The sequence below is a fragment of the Salvelinus fontinalis genome, chromosome 24 (genome assembly GCF_029448725.1).
Source record: "Salvelinus fontinalis isolate EN_2023a chromosome 24, ASM2944872v1, whole genome shotgun sequence".
Taxonomy (NCBI): Eukaryota; Metazoa; Chordata; class Actinopteri; order Salmoniformes; family Salmonidae; genus Salvelinus; species Salvelinus fontinalis.
Window position 1 is genome coordinate 34,559,165 of NC_074688.1, and position 16,780 is coordinate 34,575,944.

General features: G+C 41.3%; 2 protein-coding genes across 2 annotated transcripts; both read left to right on the forward strand.

The window, feature by feature from the left end:
• Positions 1-2,584: 2,584 nt before the first annotated feature.
• On the forward strand, positions 2,585-10,554 carry LOC129822660 (retinol-binding protein 2-like). The gene is made up of 4 exons (XM_055881017.1): positions 2,585-2,750; positions 8,317-8,495; positions 9,267-9,368; positions 10,059-10,554. Exons 1-4 carry the CDS (start codon positions 2,678-2,680, stop codon positions 10,110-10,112), a joined length of 408 nt encoding a protein of 135 aa, XP_055736992.1. The 5' UTR covers positions 2,585-2,677; the 3' UTR covers positions 10,113-10,554.
• A 4,238-nt stretch (positions 10,555-14,792) lies between these two features.
• LOC129822347 (coatomer subunit beta'-like) lies at positions 14,793-16,224 on the forward strand. Its single transcript, XM_055880566.1, has 3 exons — positions 14,793-14,957; positions 15,797-15,934; positions 16,089-16,224. Exons 1-3 carry the CDS (start codon positions 14,955-14,957, stop codon positions 16,197-16,199), a joined length of 252 nt encoding a protein of 83 aa, XP_055736541.1. The 5' UTR covers positions 14,793-14,954; the 3' UTR covers positions 16,200-16,224.
• Positions 16,225-16,780: the final 556 nt, after the last annotated feature.

Below are 16,780 nucleotides of genomic sequence, written 5' to 3' on the forward strand. Positions count from 1 at the left end.
GAATCCTACCCGGCCAAAAAACAAAGAACCAGAAAGCATAGATTTTCCCACCCGAGTCACACCCTGACCAAACAAACATAGAGAATAAATGGATCTCTACGGTCAGGGCGTGACATTTACCCCCACACACAGAATCTTTATGGTGTGCCTCAGGGCAATGCTGTGCCATTAGGGTAGTAAAACACCATGGAAAATCGGGGGCAAAAAGGTTTTCTAGAGGGTTAAGTAATTGAATTCTGAATAATGTAGGCATTTACAAAATGAAGGAAGAGCAAGGCTACTCAGCCAGCACTAGTTATAAGAAACACTTACTCAGGTGCATGACAACATTTCCGTTCCGTGAGACTTTAATCAGTTGCGTGGCAATGATGGGGTGAAAGTTCCGATGATAATAGTGTTATTTTGATCTTATCAGAGGGGTGATAAAACATTTCAGACATCGACCTTTGACCCATTCAAAGCAACTCAAGAGTTGCTTGAAGAGTTGCTTCACATCACAGCCAGACTGTCAAACTGATATTTTGATGTGATGCAAATGAAATAATCGTGTGAAATACTGCTCCGTTTCAATTTGAAGTAAATTACAACTGTATTGTCCCCGCAGGTAAATGAATTGTGTAGTCAGGAGTACATACAACACAATATATGCAGAGCCGTTGTTCAGCTGTTGTTGGTTGCATGTATTTATGGAATAGGATTATGGTTTAGGGTAACAGTGAACTCAATCCTGATAAATGAATAACGCTGTGTTCAACCTACACCAAGCTCATGCATGACCTATGTCCTTAATGCAGTGTTTATGAGCTCAAGGTCACATTAGGAATACTAAATTATGCACATTATGCACATTACTGTGAACATACAGTACCATGCAAATTACTGTAAACATACCATGGCAGAAATATAATTCACATTACTGTAAATATACCATGCCAGAAACATCATGCACATTACTGTATACACACCATACACATTACTGTAAATGTGTATAGCAGAAACATCATGCACATTACTGCAAACATACCTTATGCATTAGGCTTGACAGATAAAGGCATTTTATTATTTTCTCTATGCTTTAGACCTTGAGAGACCTGCCCTAGGTTGAACTCTGTATACCCCCTCTCATGCTCACTTCCTCTCTCTCTCGATGCGTCTCTGTCGATGCGTCTCTGTCGATGCGTCTCTCTCTCTGCTCCTACCCCCCTCTCTCTATCAATTCAATTTCAATTTAAGGGAATTTATTGGCATGGAAAATGTATGTTTCAAAAGTTAAATAAATAAAAAATAACAAATTACAGTAAACATTACACTCACAAAAGTTCCAAAATAATAAATACATTTCAAATGTCATATCATGTGCAAATCGGAAAATAAATAAACATAAATATGGGTCATATTTACAATGGTGTTTGTTCTTCACTGTCTCTCTCTCTTACCTCTCTCTCTGTCCCTCTCTATGTCCCTCTCTCTTACCTCTCTCTCTGTCCCTCTCTATGTCCCTCTCTCTACCTCTCTCTCTGTTCCTCTCTATGTCCCTCTCTCTCTCTCTGTCCCTCTCTCTGTCCCTCTCTCTCTCTGTGTCCCTGTCTCTCTCTGTGTCCCTCTCTCTCTCTCTGTCCCTCTCGGTGTCCCTCTCTGTCCCCCCCTTCCTTTGCTGATATGATATATTTCATGCAGTAGATTATGGGACCATCCTAGAGATATCAGCCATATGTGGCAGATAACAAGTAACCAGCTCATTATATCTTTCTCTCTCTCGCTCTCACTCTCACACACACAAATACAAATACACTAATCAACATTGATTATGAGAAGGGATTTCAAGTCAGAAATATGGTAGGTTATTGTAATTCATTAGGAATAATTTAATTCAAAGCAAATATAACCACAAACCACTTACAGATATAGAGTTAATTGGCAAATACGCAATCACAACCTGGGAAAATGTACAGATTTTTTTTTAAACTTTCCCTGCCGATTGCATCGAGCCTGGTTGCCAGATCTGTAATACTTTAGCAAGTTTCCCTGGGCTAAAGCATAGGAGTTGGCTAAAGCACCTACACATCTGGCAACCAGGATAGAATGCGGGTTAAATGCAAATGCCAGTGTGTTGCTTTGACTCCCATTAACCAGTCTTAACATGAAGAAAATAGTCAAATGTACACTCAGTGTATTCTGTGTTTGAACTGGAAACCTAGTCTATATTTATTCTTGTTTCAGAAGAGAGAAATGACCTTCTGACCTTCTCCTCAGCATTGCTTTTTAGTGTCTGCGTTGACAGGTGACAGGGGAACTAGCTCTCATTGCTCTAGCTGGAGCTCTCCATCTTGTTTCCTTTCTGCATCATTACAATGAACAAGGGATCTGGCTAGCCTGTTAAGAGGCAGTGGGTTAGCTGACGCTAAGTGTCTCCACACTTGACACACACACACACACAGACGAACAAACACACGTAAAACACACATACAGTCACACACACCTGCCCCTTCTCTCTAAGAAATATAGAGAGTGTTATCAAGCGAACCCTGCCCCTTAGTTCCACACGTAAACAGGCTGTATATAAAGGGTTGGGACCATAGAATCTGACTCTACCTCTTGCAGTGTGTGTGTGTGTGAGCAAATTCCCCATAGACAGATACAGGGCATATACAGTAACACAAACCCGGCCGGTGCCAAGATGCCTGCAGACTTCAATGGACAATGGGTGATGGTCACCAACGAGAACTTTGAGGATATCATGAAGGCCATTGGTAAGCTGTTGTTCTAATGTCTGTTGGAATATAGGGACATGAGATACTAGATATGCAGAGAGAGATATTAGATATGCAGAGAGAGATATTAGATATGCAGAGAGATATATTAGATATGCAGCGAGAGATACTAGATATGCAGAGAGAGATACTAGATATGCAGAGAGAGATATTAGATATGCAGAGAGATATATTAGATATGCAGCGAGAGATACTAGATATGCAGAGAGAGATACTAGATATGCAGAGAGAGATACTAGATATGCAGAGAGATATACTAGATATGCAGAGAGAGATATTAGATATGCAGAGAGGGATACTAGATATGCAGAGAGAGATACTAGATATGCAGAGAGAGGTACTAGATATGCAGAGAGATATATTAGATATGCAGAGAGATATACTAGATATGCAGAGATATATATTAGATATGCAGAGAGAGATACTAGATATGCAGAGAGAGATATTAGATATGCAGAGAGAGATACTAGATATGCAGAGAGAGATACTAGATATGCAGAGAGAGATACTAGATATGCAGAGAGAGATACTAGATATGCAGAGAGAGATATTAGATATGCAGCGAGAGATATTAGATATGCAGAGAGAGATATTAGATATGCAGAGAGATATACTAGATATGCAGCGAGAGATACTAGATATGCAGAGAGAGATACTAGATATGCAGAGAGAGATATTAGATATGCAGAGAGATATATTAGATATGCAGCGAGAGATACTAGATATGCAGAGAGAGATACTAGATATGCAGAGAGAGATACTAGATATGCAGAGAGATATACTAGATATGCAGAGAGAGATATTAGATATGCAGAGAGGGATACTAGATATGCAGAGAGAGATACTAGATATGCAGAGAGAGGTACTAGATATGCAGAGAGATATATTAGATATGCAGAGAGATATACTAGATATGCAGAGAGATATATTAGATATGCAGAGAGAGATATTAGATATGCAGAGAGAGATATTAGATATGCAGAGAGATACTAGATATGCAGAGAGATACTAGATATGCAGAGAGATACTAGATATGCAGAGAGATATATTAGATATGCAGAGAGATATACTAGATATGCAGAGAGATATATTAGATATGCAGAGAGAGATACTAGATATGCAGAGAGAGATATTAGATATGCAGAGAGATACTAGATATGCAGAGAGATATACTAGATATATAGAGAGAGATATTAGATATGCAGAGAGATATTAGATATGCAGAGAGATATATTAGATATGCAGCGAGAGATACTAGATATGCAGAGAGAGATACTAGATATGCAGAGAGAGATATTAGATATGCAGAGAGATATATTAGATATGCAGCGAGAGATACTAGATATGCAGAGAGAGATACTAGATATGCAGAGAGAGATACTAGATATGCAGAGAGATATACTAGATATGCAGAGAGAGATATTAGATATGCAGAGAGGGATACTAGATATGCAGAGAGAGATACTAGATATGCAGAGAGAGGTACTAGATATGCAGAGAGATATATTAGATATGCAGAGAGATATACTAGATATGCAGAGAGATATATTAGATATGCAGAGAGAGATATTAGATATGCAGAGAGAGATATTAGATATGCAGAGAGATACTAGATATGCAGAGAGATACTAGATATGCAGAGAGATACTAGATATGCAGAGAGATATATTAGATATGCAGAGAGATATACTAGATATGCAGAGAGATATATTAGATATGCAGAGAGAGATACTAGATATGTAGAGAGAGATATTAGATATGCAGAGAGATACTAGATATGCAGAGAGATATACTAGATATATAGAGAGAGATATTAGATATGCAGAGAGATATTAGATATGCAGAGAGATATATTAGATATGCAGAGAGAGATACTAGATATGCAGAGAGAGATATTAGATATGCAGAGAGATATTAGATATGCAGAGAGATATATTAGATATGCAGAGAGAGATACTAGATATGCAGAGAGAGATATTAGATATGCAGAGAGAGATACTAGATATGCAGAGAGAGATACTAGATATGCAGAGAGAGATACTAGATATGCAGAGAGAGATATTAGATATGCAGAGAGATATACTAGATATGCAGAGAGAGATGGTGGAGAGGGAGGGTGAGATACTGGATATGCAGAGATACTAGATATGCAGAGAGATATACTGGATATGCATAGAGAGATACTAGATATGGAGAGAGATACTAGATATGCAGAGAGAGATACTAGATATGCAGAGAGAGAGATACTGGATACGCAGAGAGAGGTACTAGATATGGAGAGAGATACTAGATATGCAGAGAGATATACTGGATATGCATAGAGAGATACTAGATATGGAGAGACATACTAGATATGAAGAGAGAGATGCTGGATACGCAGAGAGGTACTAGATATGCAGAGAGAGATACTAGATATGCAGAGAGAGATGGTGGAGAGGGAGGGAGGGGAGGGGTGGAGAGGAGAGAGGGAATTGACAGAGAAAGAGTGTGTATGTGTGTGTGAGTGCACATGTCTATGTGTGTGTGCACGAGTGTGTCTGATAGAGAGGGGGATGTCAGAGACAATGTTAGTGTAAATAATTTATTTGAGAGTGTTAGTGAGTGAGATTGTGAGAGAAAGGATGATGTGGTGCTGCTTCAGTTACTTATTGAGCTTCTGTCATGGCGACTTAACCTCCAATGTTTGTCTGAATGGCTCCCGCTTGTTACCACGTCGAACAAATATTGATTTACTCTTTTAAGCATTTTTATCGTCCCCATTCAAGAGAATAAAAAATCCCATCCCAAGCTCTGCCAAGAGGCGTCGGCATGCCGCTGGAAAGCGAAGGCCCTCATCCATCCACTCAGCATGGCGTTGATAAACCACAAGTCTTTTATTATTCATGACTTTATTTGCAATTCATAACTCCCTCCGTGTCATAACTCCCTCGTGTTATAACTCCCTCCGTGTCATAATTCCCTCGTGTTATAACTCCCTCCGTGTCATAATTCCCTCGTGTTATAACTCCCTCCGTGTCATAATTCCCTCGTGTTATAACTCCCTCCGTGTCATAATTCCCTCGTGTTATAACTCCCTCCGTGTCATAATTCCCTCGTGTTATAACTCCCTCCGTGTCATAATTCCCTCGTGTTATAACTCCCTCCGTGTCATAACTCCTTCCGTGTTATAACTCCCTCCGTGTTATAACTCCCTCCGTGTTATAACTCCCTCCGTGTTATAACTCCCTCCGTGTTATAACTCCCTCCGTGTCATAACTCCCTCGTGTTATAACTCCCTCGTGTTATAACTCCCTCCGTGTTATAACTCCCTCCGTGTTATAACTCCCTCCATGTTATAACTCCCTCCGTGTTATAACTCCCTCCGTGTTATAACTCCCTCCGTGTTATAACTCCCTCCGTGTCATAACTCCTTCCGTGTTATAACTCCCTCCGTGTTATAACTCCCTCCGTGCCATTAACTCCCTCCGTGTCATAACTCCCTCGTGTTATAACTCCCTCCGTGTCATAACTCCCTCGTGTTATAACTCCCTCCGTGTTATAACTCCCTCCGTGTCATAACTCCTTCCGTGTTATAACTCTCTCCATGTTATAACTCCCTCCGTGTCATAACTCCTTCCGTGTTATAACTCTCTCCATGTTATAACTCCCTCCGTGTCATAACTCCTTCCGTGTTATAACTCTCTCCATGTTATAACTCCTTCCGTGTTATAACTCTCTCCATGTCATAACTCCCTCCATGTTATAACTCCCTCCGTGTCATAACTCCTTCCGTGTTATAACTCCCTCCATGTTATAACTCCCTCCGTGTTATAACTCCTTCCGTGTTATAACTCCCTCGTGTTATAACTCCCTCCGTGTCATAACTCCCTCCGTGTCATAACTCCCTCGTGTTATAACTCCCTCCGTGCCATAACTCCCTCCGTGTCATAACTCCCTCCGTGTCATAACTCCCTCGTGTTATAACTCCCTCCGTGCCATAACTCCCTCCGTGTTATAACTCCTTCCGTGTTATAACTCCCTCATGTTATAACTCCCTCGTCTTATAACTCCCTCCGTGTCATAACTCCCTCCGTGTTATAACTCCCGCTCAACCCAACAACCCAACAAATCCCAAAAATCCCAAATCCGAGGCGTCTCATTCCGTGCCGCTCTCTCATTTCCATGAACGGATCGAAAATTACAGCCATATGGAAACAGAGGGAGGGAGAACATATTTGGATGGGTAAATAAAAGAGCTTCATCAAAAAGAGAGATGGGTAGAAAATGAATTTACACTTTGTGGCCAATGCAATGCAGTGCAGGCTCACAGTTTAACTTATTCAGCTCTATTTCTGGTACAAGGCCATTTTAAAAAGGGTAAATGAGATTGTCAACAGAGCTGGTCTGAGTGGAATAGTAATTCTAGAACTTGAGCTCCAGTCTCATAACTGAAGAGGGGGACTGGTGGCTAATGCACAAGGGAACACAATAAAACAGTATACTATACACACCTCACTGTCCAACCAAGGTGAGCAGAGCCTATATGAAATTGGTTGGTGGTTTAAGCCCTGAATGCTGATAGGCTGAAAGCCGTGTTATATCAGAACGTATAACACGGGTATGACAAAATATTACTTTCAACTCTTCCAATTACATTGGTAACCAGTTTATAATAAAGCAATAAGGCCCGGGGGTTGTGGTACATGGCTAATATACAGTTGAAGTCAGAAGTTTACATACACTTAGATTGGAGTCATTAAAACTGGTTTTTCAACCACTCCACAAATTTCATTGTTAACAAACTATAGTTTTGGCAAGTCAGAGATCTACTTTGTGCATATCACAAGTCATTTTTCCAACAATTGTTTACAGACAGATTATTTCACTTAAAATTCACTGTATCACAATCCCAGTGGGTCAGAAGTTTACATACACCAAGTTGACTGTGCCTTTAAACAGCTTGGAAAATTCCAGAAAATGATGTCATGGCTTTAGAAGCTTCTGATAGGATAATTGGCATAATTTGAGTCAAATAGAGGTGAACCTGTGGATGTATTTCAAGGCCTACCTTCAAATCAAACAAATCAGCCAAGACCTCAGAAAAACAATTGTAGACCTCCACAAGTCTGGTTCATCCATGGGAGCAATTTCCAAACGCCTGAAGGTACCACTTTCATCCGTACAAACTATAGTACACAAGTATAAACACTATGGGACCATGCATCCGTCATACCGCTCAGGAAGGAGACGCGTTCTGTCTCCTAGAGATAAACGTACTTTGGTGAGAAAAGTGCAAATCAATCCCAGAACAACAGCAAAGGACCTTGTGAAGATGCTGGAGGAAACCGGTACAAAAGTATCTTTATCCACAGTAAAACGAGTCCATGTCTCATTTGTCTCAAGACTTACAAATCCTGTTTTAACCTATCTCCTCCACTTCATCTACACTGATTGAAGTGGATGAAACAAGTGACATCAATAAGGGATTCACCTGGTCAGTCTATGTCATGGAAAGAGCAGAGCATCTTTAAACATTGACATTGTTGTTTCATTGTGTTTCCTCCAGATATTGACTTTGCAACCCGTAAGATCGCCGCCCACCTGACTCAGACCAAGGTGATCGTCCAGAACGGAGACAAGTTTGAAACCAAGACCTTGAGCACCTTCAGGAACTACGAGGTCAACTTCACCGTCGGGGAGGAGTTTGAGGAGGTCACTAAGGGACTGGACAACAGGACGATCCAGGTAGGACCACAACCACTATGACCAGGTCAGAGTGTCACTGCACTCTGTCCTAACCGGTTCCAAACCCTAACCTTTACCCTCTCCATCATGTTCTCTCCTTTTATTCTATTCCACCATTTTTTATTTACATTTCTTATAGGTTTTCATCTCCTGCTTTCTCTTGACTCTCAGTTTGTTAATGCATACTGTATGGTCACATAGCCCTCACACACATAGCCCACAATCCAAGCATCTTAAAAGGTTTGGTCCAGTCTCTCTCAGATTAGAATTCAAGAGACAGCCATAAGCACTGCTGTGGGTTGTTGACCCTGGCTTTATGGAAACATACACAGATATCTTCAGCCTGGACTCAGGGTTAGACATAACATAGTAAACGAAAATACGGGACACCCAAATTAGTATGATATGTTACATTTGGTATGGTATGTTTTAATTTGTGGATAAACATCATCCACTTTGTATGATATGTTCTGAATTAAAATGTGTATGATATGTTACCAATTACAATTAGAACGCACAACTTTTGGGTTGCTAGACGTTCACGTCATCCACCCCGACCAACTACCCTCCTTTCGTTTTGCCTTAAGTAACCTTCTGTCTTATGCAACCATACTAAATGTAACATATACTAATTTGAGTTTCACGTATTTTCATTTACTATGTTACGTCTATGATACCAGCCTGATATCTTAGCTGTGGGACATTTGGGTAAATGCTTGTCTACGGTAAGCTAACTGTGTGTGTGTGTGTGTGTGTGTGTGTGTTCTTCAGACACTGGTTACCTGGGATGGAGATACGTTGGTGGCTGTGCAGAAGGGAGAGAAGGCCAACCGTGGCTGGAAGCAATGGATAGAAGGAGACCTGCTACACCTGGTGAGAGCAAGACAGCTGGGGGGAGGGGTTTAGAGACAGAAAAGAGAGGGAGAGAGAAATGTCCTAGATTTCAACTTGAACATACAGAACGTTACAGATTCTTCATACCTAAGACAACAGAAGCTCTATACATTTAGTACATTTCTGAGGAGAGAGATAAAGAGACAGACAGCTATCAATCCTTCAGCTTTTATACATATCCTCATTCAGACTTAAACTCTGGACTTTTTCATGATAACAAAGTGAGAACGTCTACTTCCGTATGTCAATCAGTACAGTGGAAGTTGTAAAGCCAATCTTGATTTCGAGCTCTGAGAAAGAGAAGTGATACTATAATCCCTATAGAGCTTCATGCCAAATGGCACCCTATTCCCTTTATAGGGCCCTACATTTTACCAGAAGTGCACTATATAGGGCACATATGTCAAACCCATTTTATTGAGGGCCAAGTGTCTGCGGGTTTTCGCCCCATCCTTGTAATGATGAATGAAGGTCACTAATTAGTAAGGAACTCCCCTCACCTGGTTGTCTAGGTCTTAATAGAAAGGAAAAAACTCAAACCCGCAGACACTCGGCCCTCCATGGAATGAGTTGACACCCCTGATATAGGGAACGGGGTGCTGGTTCGGATGCAGACTACATGTTATGTGATTGTCTCATTGTCTTTCTGTCCATCTCTTTTTCTTTCAGGACATCTATGTTGAAGACAAAGTCTGCAAACAAGTATTCAAGAAGAAACCCTAAAACCGTCTTTGTTGTAACATTTAAAAATATATATATATATTAATTCACCTTTATTTAACCAGGTAGGCCAGTTGAGATCAAGTTCTCATTTACAACTGCGACCTGGTCAAGATAAAGCAAAGCAGTGCGTCAAATACAACAACACAGAGTTACACATAAACAAACATATAGTCAATAACACAATGGAAAAATGTATGTACAGTGTGTGCAAATGTAGAAGATTAGGGAGGTAAGGCAATAAATAGGCCATAGAGGTGAAAAAAATGACAATTTATCAGTAACACTGGAGTGATAGATGTGCAGATGATGATGTATAGGTAGAGATACTGGGCTGCAAAAGAGCAAGAAGAACATTACATACATGTGTTCCTGCCTGCATAATTGTCTTATGTATTTATGATGTGATTGTACATACATTTAATAAATACTTAATTCAACCCAAGCAGATGGGAGGCATTGACTTTAAGTTAAATGAATTTTTATATGGGTGTATATTGACCAGAGTTGACAGTACTTGCAAATAAAAACAAACAGTATGGACTTTTAAAAACATAACATAGCTTCTCAAATTAGCGCGTCATTGTGAGAGATCAGAACTATGTGTAAATTGGCAAATCAATCGAATACATTGTACACTGTACAGTAGATGACCAGAAGAAGAAATATATGAATAGTGTACAGTATATGATTTTCAGTTGGGTTGTGAAGGCCTGCAACCTTATCTACTTCTTCACAGGGACAGATCTAAGTGATTATCAGTGACAGAACAGAAGGTCTACGGAACCTTTCAACGTGCAACAGTGAGGAGGACTTTGAATACAAGATTGGGAGAGTATTCCTCACACCACCCAGGCTTTCTTATCAAGACCTGACGGATATGAAAAACCTCAACAAAGGGTGCAGTGAAATGATTTAAAGTAGAACACTTCGACCATAAAGCATCGTAGGCATAGAGCTGGGAGCATATAACATTCTAATTGTTATGACACAAGTATGGTATTGCTTAGTTGGTTGGAACGTGCTTCTTGCAACACCAGCATGGTTTGAACTCTGGTCTGAACCAGCTGTACTGGATGACTGTGATAACACTCTCGGTAGCCGATGTGAACAAAACCTTTAAACAGGTCAACATTCACAAAGCCGCTGGGCCAGACGGATTACCAGGATGCGTACTCAAAGCATGCGTGGACCAACTGTCAAGTGTCTTCACTGACATTTTCAACCTCTCCCTGACTGAGTCTGTAATACCTACATGTTTCAAGCAGACCACCATAGTCCCCGTGGCTAAGGAAGTGAAGGTAACCTGCCTAAATGATTACCGCCCCGTGGCACTCACGTCGGTAGCCATGAAGTGCTTTTAAAGACTGGTCATGGCTCACATCAACTGCATCCTCCCGGACACCCTAGACCCACTCCAATTCGCATACCGCCCCAACAGATCCACAGGTAACGCAATCTCAATCGCACTCCACACTGCCCTTTCTCACCTGGACAAAAGGAACACCTATGTGAGAATGCTTTTCATTAACTACAGCTCAGCGTTCAACACCATAGTGCCCACAAAGCTCATCACTAAGCTAAGGACTTGGGGACAAAACACCTCCCTCTGTAACTGGATCCTGGACATTGTGACGGGCCGCCCCCAGGTGGTAAGAGTAGGCAACAACACGTCTACCACGCTGATCCTTAACACGGAAGCCCCTCAGAGGTGTATACTTTACCCCCTCCTGTATTCCCTGCTCACCTACGACTGCGTGGCCAAACACGACTCCAACACCATCATTAAGCTGAAGACACAACATTGGTAGGCCTGATCACCGACAACGATGAGACAGTCTTTAGGGAGGAGGTCAGAGAACTGGCAATGTGGTGCCAGGACGACAACCTCTCCCTCAATGTGAGCAAGACAAAGGAGCTGTTCGTGGACTACAGGAAAAGGCGGGCCGAACAGGCCCTCATTAACATCGACGGGGCTGTAGAGGAGCGGGTCAAGAGTTTCCAGATCCTTGGTGTCCACATCACCAACGAACTATCATGGTCCAAACACATCAAGACAGTCGTGAAGAGGCCCCAACAAAACCTTTTCCCCCTCAGGAAACTGAAAAGATTTCGCATGGGTCCACAGATCCTCAAAAGGTTCTACAGCCGCACCATCGAGAGCATCCTGACCGGTTGCATCACCACCTGGTATGGCAACTGCTCGGCATCTGACCGTAAGGTGTTACAGAGGGTAGTGCGAACGGCCCAGTACATCACTGGGGCCAAGCTTCCTGACATTCAGGACCTACAGTTGAAGTCGGAAGTTTACATATACCTTAGCTAAATACATTTAAACTCAGTTTTTCACAATTCCTGACATTTAATCAGAGTAAAAATTCAGTTAGGATCACCACTTTATTTTAAGAATGTGAAATGTCAGAATAATAGCAGAGAGAATTATTTATTTCAGCTTTTATTTCTTTCATCACATTCCCAGTGGGTCAGAAGGTTACATACACTCAATTCGTATTTGGTAGCATTGCCTTTAAATAGTTTAACTTGGGTCAAAAGTTTTGGGCAGCCTTCCACAAGCTTCCCACAATAAGTTGGGTGAATTTTGGCCCATTCCTCCTGACAAAGCTGGTGTAACTGAGTCAGGGTTGTAAAGCCTCCTTGCTCGCACACACTTTTTCAGTTCTGCCCAAAAATGTTCTATAGGATTGAGAACAGGGCTTTGAGATGGCCACTCCAATACTTTGTTGTCTTTGTTGTCCTCAAGCTATTTATGCCAGTATGCTTGGGGTCATTGTCCATTTGGAAGACCCATTTGCGACCAAGCTTTAACTTCCTCACTGATGTCTTGAGATGTTGCTTCAATATATCCACATAATTTCCCTCCAATTTTCCACTCCATCTATTTTGTGAAGTGCACAAGTCCCTCCTGCAGCAAGGCACCCCCACAACATGATGCTGCCACCCCCGTGCTTCACGGTTGGGATGGTGTTCTTCGGCTAACAAGCCTCCCCCTTTTTCCTCCAAACATAACGATGGTCATTATGGCCAAACAGTTCTATTTTTGTTTCATCAGACCAGAGGACATTTCTCCAAAAAGTACGATCTTTGTCCCCATGAGCAGTTGCAAACCGTAGTCTGTTTTTTTATGGCAGTTTTGGCTCAGTGGCTTCTTCCTTGCTGAGCGGCCTTTCAGGTTAAGGCGATATAGGACTCGTTTTACTGTGGATAAAGATACTTTTGTACCTGTTTCCTCCAGCATCTTCACAAGGTCCTTTGCTGTTGTTCTGGGATTGATTTGCACTTTTCGCACCAAAACACGTTCATCTCTAGGAAACAGAACACGTCTCCATCCTGAGCGGTATGACGGCCGTGTGGTCCCATGGTGTTTATACTTGCATACTATTGTTTGTACAGATGAACGTGGTACCTTCAGGCGTTTGGAAATTGCCCCCAAGGAAGAACCAGACTTGTGGAGGTCTACAATTTTTTTTCTGAGGTCTTGGCGGATTTCTTTTGATTTTCCCATGATGTCAATCAAAGAGGCACTGAGTTTGAAGGTAGGCCTTGAAATACATTCACAGGTACACCTCTATTTGACTCAAATGATGTCAAATAGCCTATGAGAAGCTTCTAAAGCCATGACACCATTTTCTGGAATTTTCCAAGCTGTTTAAAGGCACAGTCAACTTAGTGTATGTAAACTTCTGACCCACTGGAATTGTGATACAGTGAATTATAAGTCAAACAATCTGTCTGTAAACAATTGTTGGAAAAATGACTTGTGTCATGCACAAAGTAGATGTCCGAACTGACTTGCCAAAACTATAGTTTGTTAACAAGAAGTTTGTGCAGTAGATGAAAAACGAGTTTTAATGACTCCAACCTAAGTGTATGTAAACTTCCGACTTCAACTGCATATAATAGGCAGTGTCAGAAGAAAGCCCATAAAATTGTCTGACTCCAGTCAACAGTGAGTAGCAGCAGTGTACAAAAGGTCAATGTAAATTGTCCGGTGGCGATTTTATTAATTGTTCAGCAGTCTTATGGCTTGGGGGTAAAGCCCCCCCCCCCCCCCCCCCCCCCCTTTTTGTACCCTGCTGCTACTCACTGTTTATTATCTATGCATAGTCACTACACCCCCACCTACGTTTACAAATGACCTCAACTAACCTGTACCCCTGAACACTGGCTCGGTACCCCCTGTATATAGCCTCGTTAATGTTATTCTACTTGGTCAATATTTTCCTAACTCTTCTTGAACTGCACTGTTGGTTAAGTGCTTGTAAGTAAGCATTTCACGGTAAAGTCTACACTTGTTGTATTCGGCGCATGTGACAAATAAAGTTTAATTTGATTTGAACTCTGCATGGACTATATTGGGTAAGCCTAGGTATTGTAGCTTTAGCCTGATAAACATCTGAAAGACTATTCACTCATCAAGTTAGCATATTTATACACATTAGAAATAGGGAGATAATTGGAACAAATAGGAAATTAGGCAATGTTTAAGACGTTCAAATGAATGATTATCTTTATAATTCATTCATTTATTCGTTTTTATTTATATTTTTTGGGGTGGAAAGTGGGTAGGCTACATACAATTACCTGATTTTGCCTGTAGTCGAACGTCCATACATTTCTCTGTAACCTACATACACACCGCATAGTATGGTCATGTTAGGTACAGATTGTACTAGTGCTCCACCGGATCTTGCGAAGTGCAGCCAGGAAGCTCCAGAGAATCCACGTCGCCAAGAAGACTCTCCGCTCTAAACTAGTCTACCAGCCCGACTCATTTCTCAGGGTGGTCGGGCACTTTGACCAAACACTACCCGCAGACGTAGAAACATGGTAAGGAAATGAAAACATAGATTTTGAATGAAGTGCAACATAGATTTAGAGTGAAAGTATTGATAAAGACCCGCTGCCGCCCAGGCCAGTCATTGCAGGTTTTTTTTATGTGAATTGCTTTTTTTATGATTGCTACCTGATTGAAAACTAATTTAGACCACATCCAATGAATTAACCTATGCCTAGTTGTGAATGATAGAGTTTTTTAAGATATTGCAAAAACTCTAGAAATGGCAATAATGTAACAATATGGTATTCAAAAGACTCATGAAGTCCCTGATCGATTGGTCAGTTACTAAATATGCTAGTACTTCAATATGCAACTTTATATAACGATTATTTTCCTAAACTACTGTATCGCAAATGGCTAATGGCTGGGAATTTCCAGACCAGAGGGAATCATTCATGCACCTCAAATGTGGTGGAATGAGCTTCAGTAAACAGACACGCCCCCATATTAACCCTCCCCACAAGCAGTTGACTTGGTGCCACTTTGTGAAACTTTATATCTACTGTAGGCCTACAAGTGTATAGCTGTTATGGTTTGGATACACTTATAGTTTTATTGATAAGCGTAATCAGACTAATTTGAGTACATATTTTAAAAAAGAAAAAAGGTAAGTGTATCTGACCTGTCTCTATAAAAACATACTCAGATCTGGTCTCTGTCAAATCAAATGTTTTATTTATTGTTTCCGTTCAACTGATCTGCATATACATAGGAGTGAAGAGTAATCTGGTTAGTATCAAAATAAGACACTGTGTCTAGTATTGGTCTAGTATAAGTTAGGAGGCAGAGGTAGAATATGATTTCATATATTGGGTTCTCTCCCTCTCAGCCTCTCCGGTTGGACATCAAGCGGAAGCTGACCGCTCGGTCGGACCGTGTGAAGAGTGTGGACCTGCACCCAACTGAACCATGGATGGTTGCCAGCCTGTACAATGGCAGTGTCTGTGTCTGGAACCACGAGACACAGGTAAACAACATTCATTCTCATTTAGGATTCAGCTCTCATTCATTCATTCTTCGTAGACCTTGCTGCACATTATGTTCTTGAGTGATATATGAATGGATTGCTTCTCTATGATGATGATGACCATGATGCTGATGCTTCTTTTGAATCTGTGTAGACCCTGGTGAAGACATTTGAGGTGTGTGACCTGCCTGTCAGAGTGGCTAAGTTTGTGCCAAGGAAGCACTGGGTCATTGCTGGAGCAGTAAGTGTTATAACACCCTTATAACTGCTTATAATGCATTTATCTGTCCTATTCAGAGTTTTCCCATATCTCTCTCCATTTTAACCTTCTCCACCCTCTCTCCCTTCACCTTCTCCCCCCTCTCTCTTGCTCTTATCTGGTCCTCCTCAGGATGACATGCACATCCGTGTGTTTAACTACAACACAAGTCATTTTCTCTGATGAATCCCCTTTCCGATTGTTTGGGGCATCCGGAAAAAAGCTTGTCCGGAGAAGACAAGGTGAGCGCTACCTTCACTCCTGTGTCATGCCAACAGTAAAGCATCCTGAGACCATTCATGTGTGGGTTTGCTTCTCAGCCAAGGGAGTGGGCTCATTCACAATTCTGCCTAAGAACACAGCCATGAATAAAGAATGGTACCAACACATCCTCCGAGAGCAACTTCTCCCAACCATCCAGGAACAGTTTGGTGACGAACAATGCCTTTTCCAGCATGATGGCGGACCTTGCCATAAGGCAAAAGTGATAACTAAGTGGCTCGTTGAACAAAAAAAATCAATATTTTGGGTCCATAGCCAGGAAACTCCCCAGACCTTAATAATTAATCCCATTGAGAACTTGTGGT

Excerpts from the sequence above, each read along its gene's own strand:
- LOC129822347 (XM_055880566.1), top strand. Across the intron at positions 15,935-16,088 it reads TCTGGAACCACGAGACACAG|ACCCTGGTGAAGACATTTGA; the intron begins GTAAACAACATT and ends GAATCTGTGTAG.
- LOC129822660 (XM_055881017.1), top strand. The coding sequence starts at position 2,678 with ATGCCTGCAGACTTCAATGGACAATGGGTGATGGTCACCAACGAGAAC. Across the intron at positions 2,751-8,316 it reads GGATATCATGAAGGCCATTG|ATATTGACTTTGCAACCCGT; the intron begins GTAAGCTGTTGT and ends TGTTTCCTCCAG. Across the intron at positions 8,496-9,266 it reads TGGACAACAGGACGATCCAG|ACACTGGTTACCTGGGATGG; the intron begins GTAGGACCACAA and ends TGTGTTCTTCAG.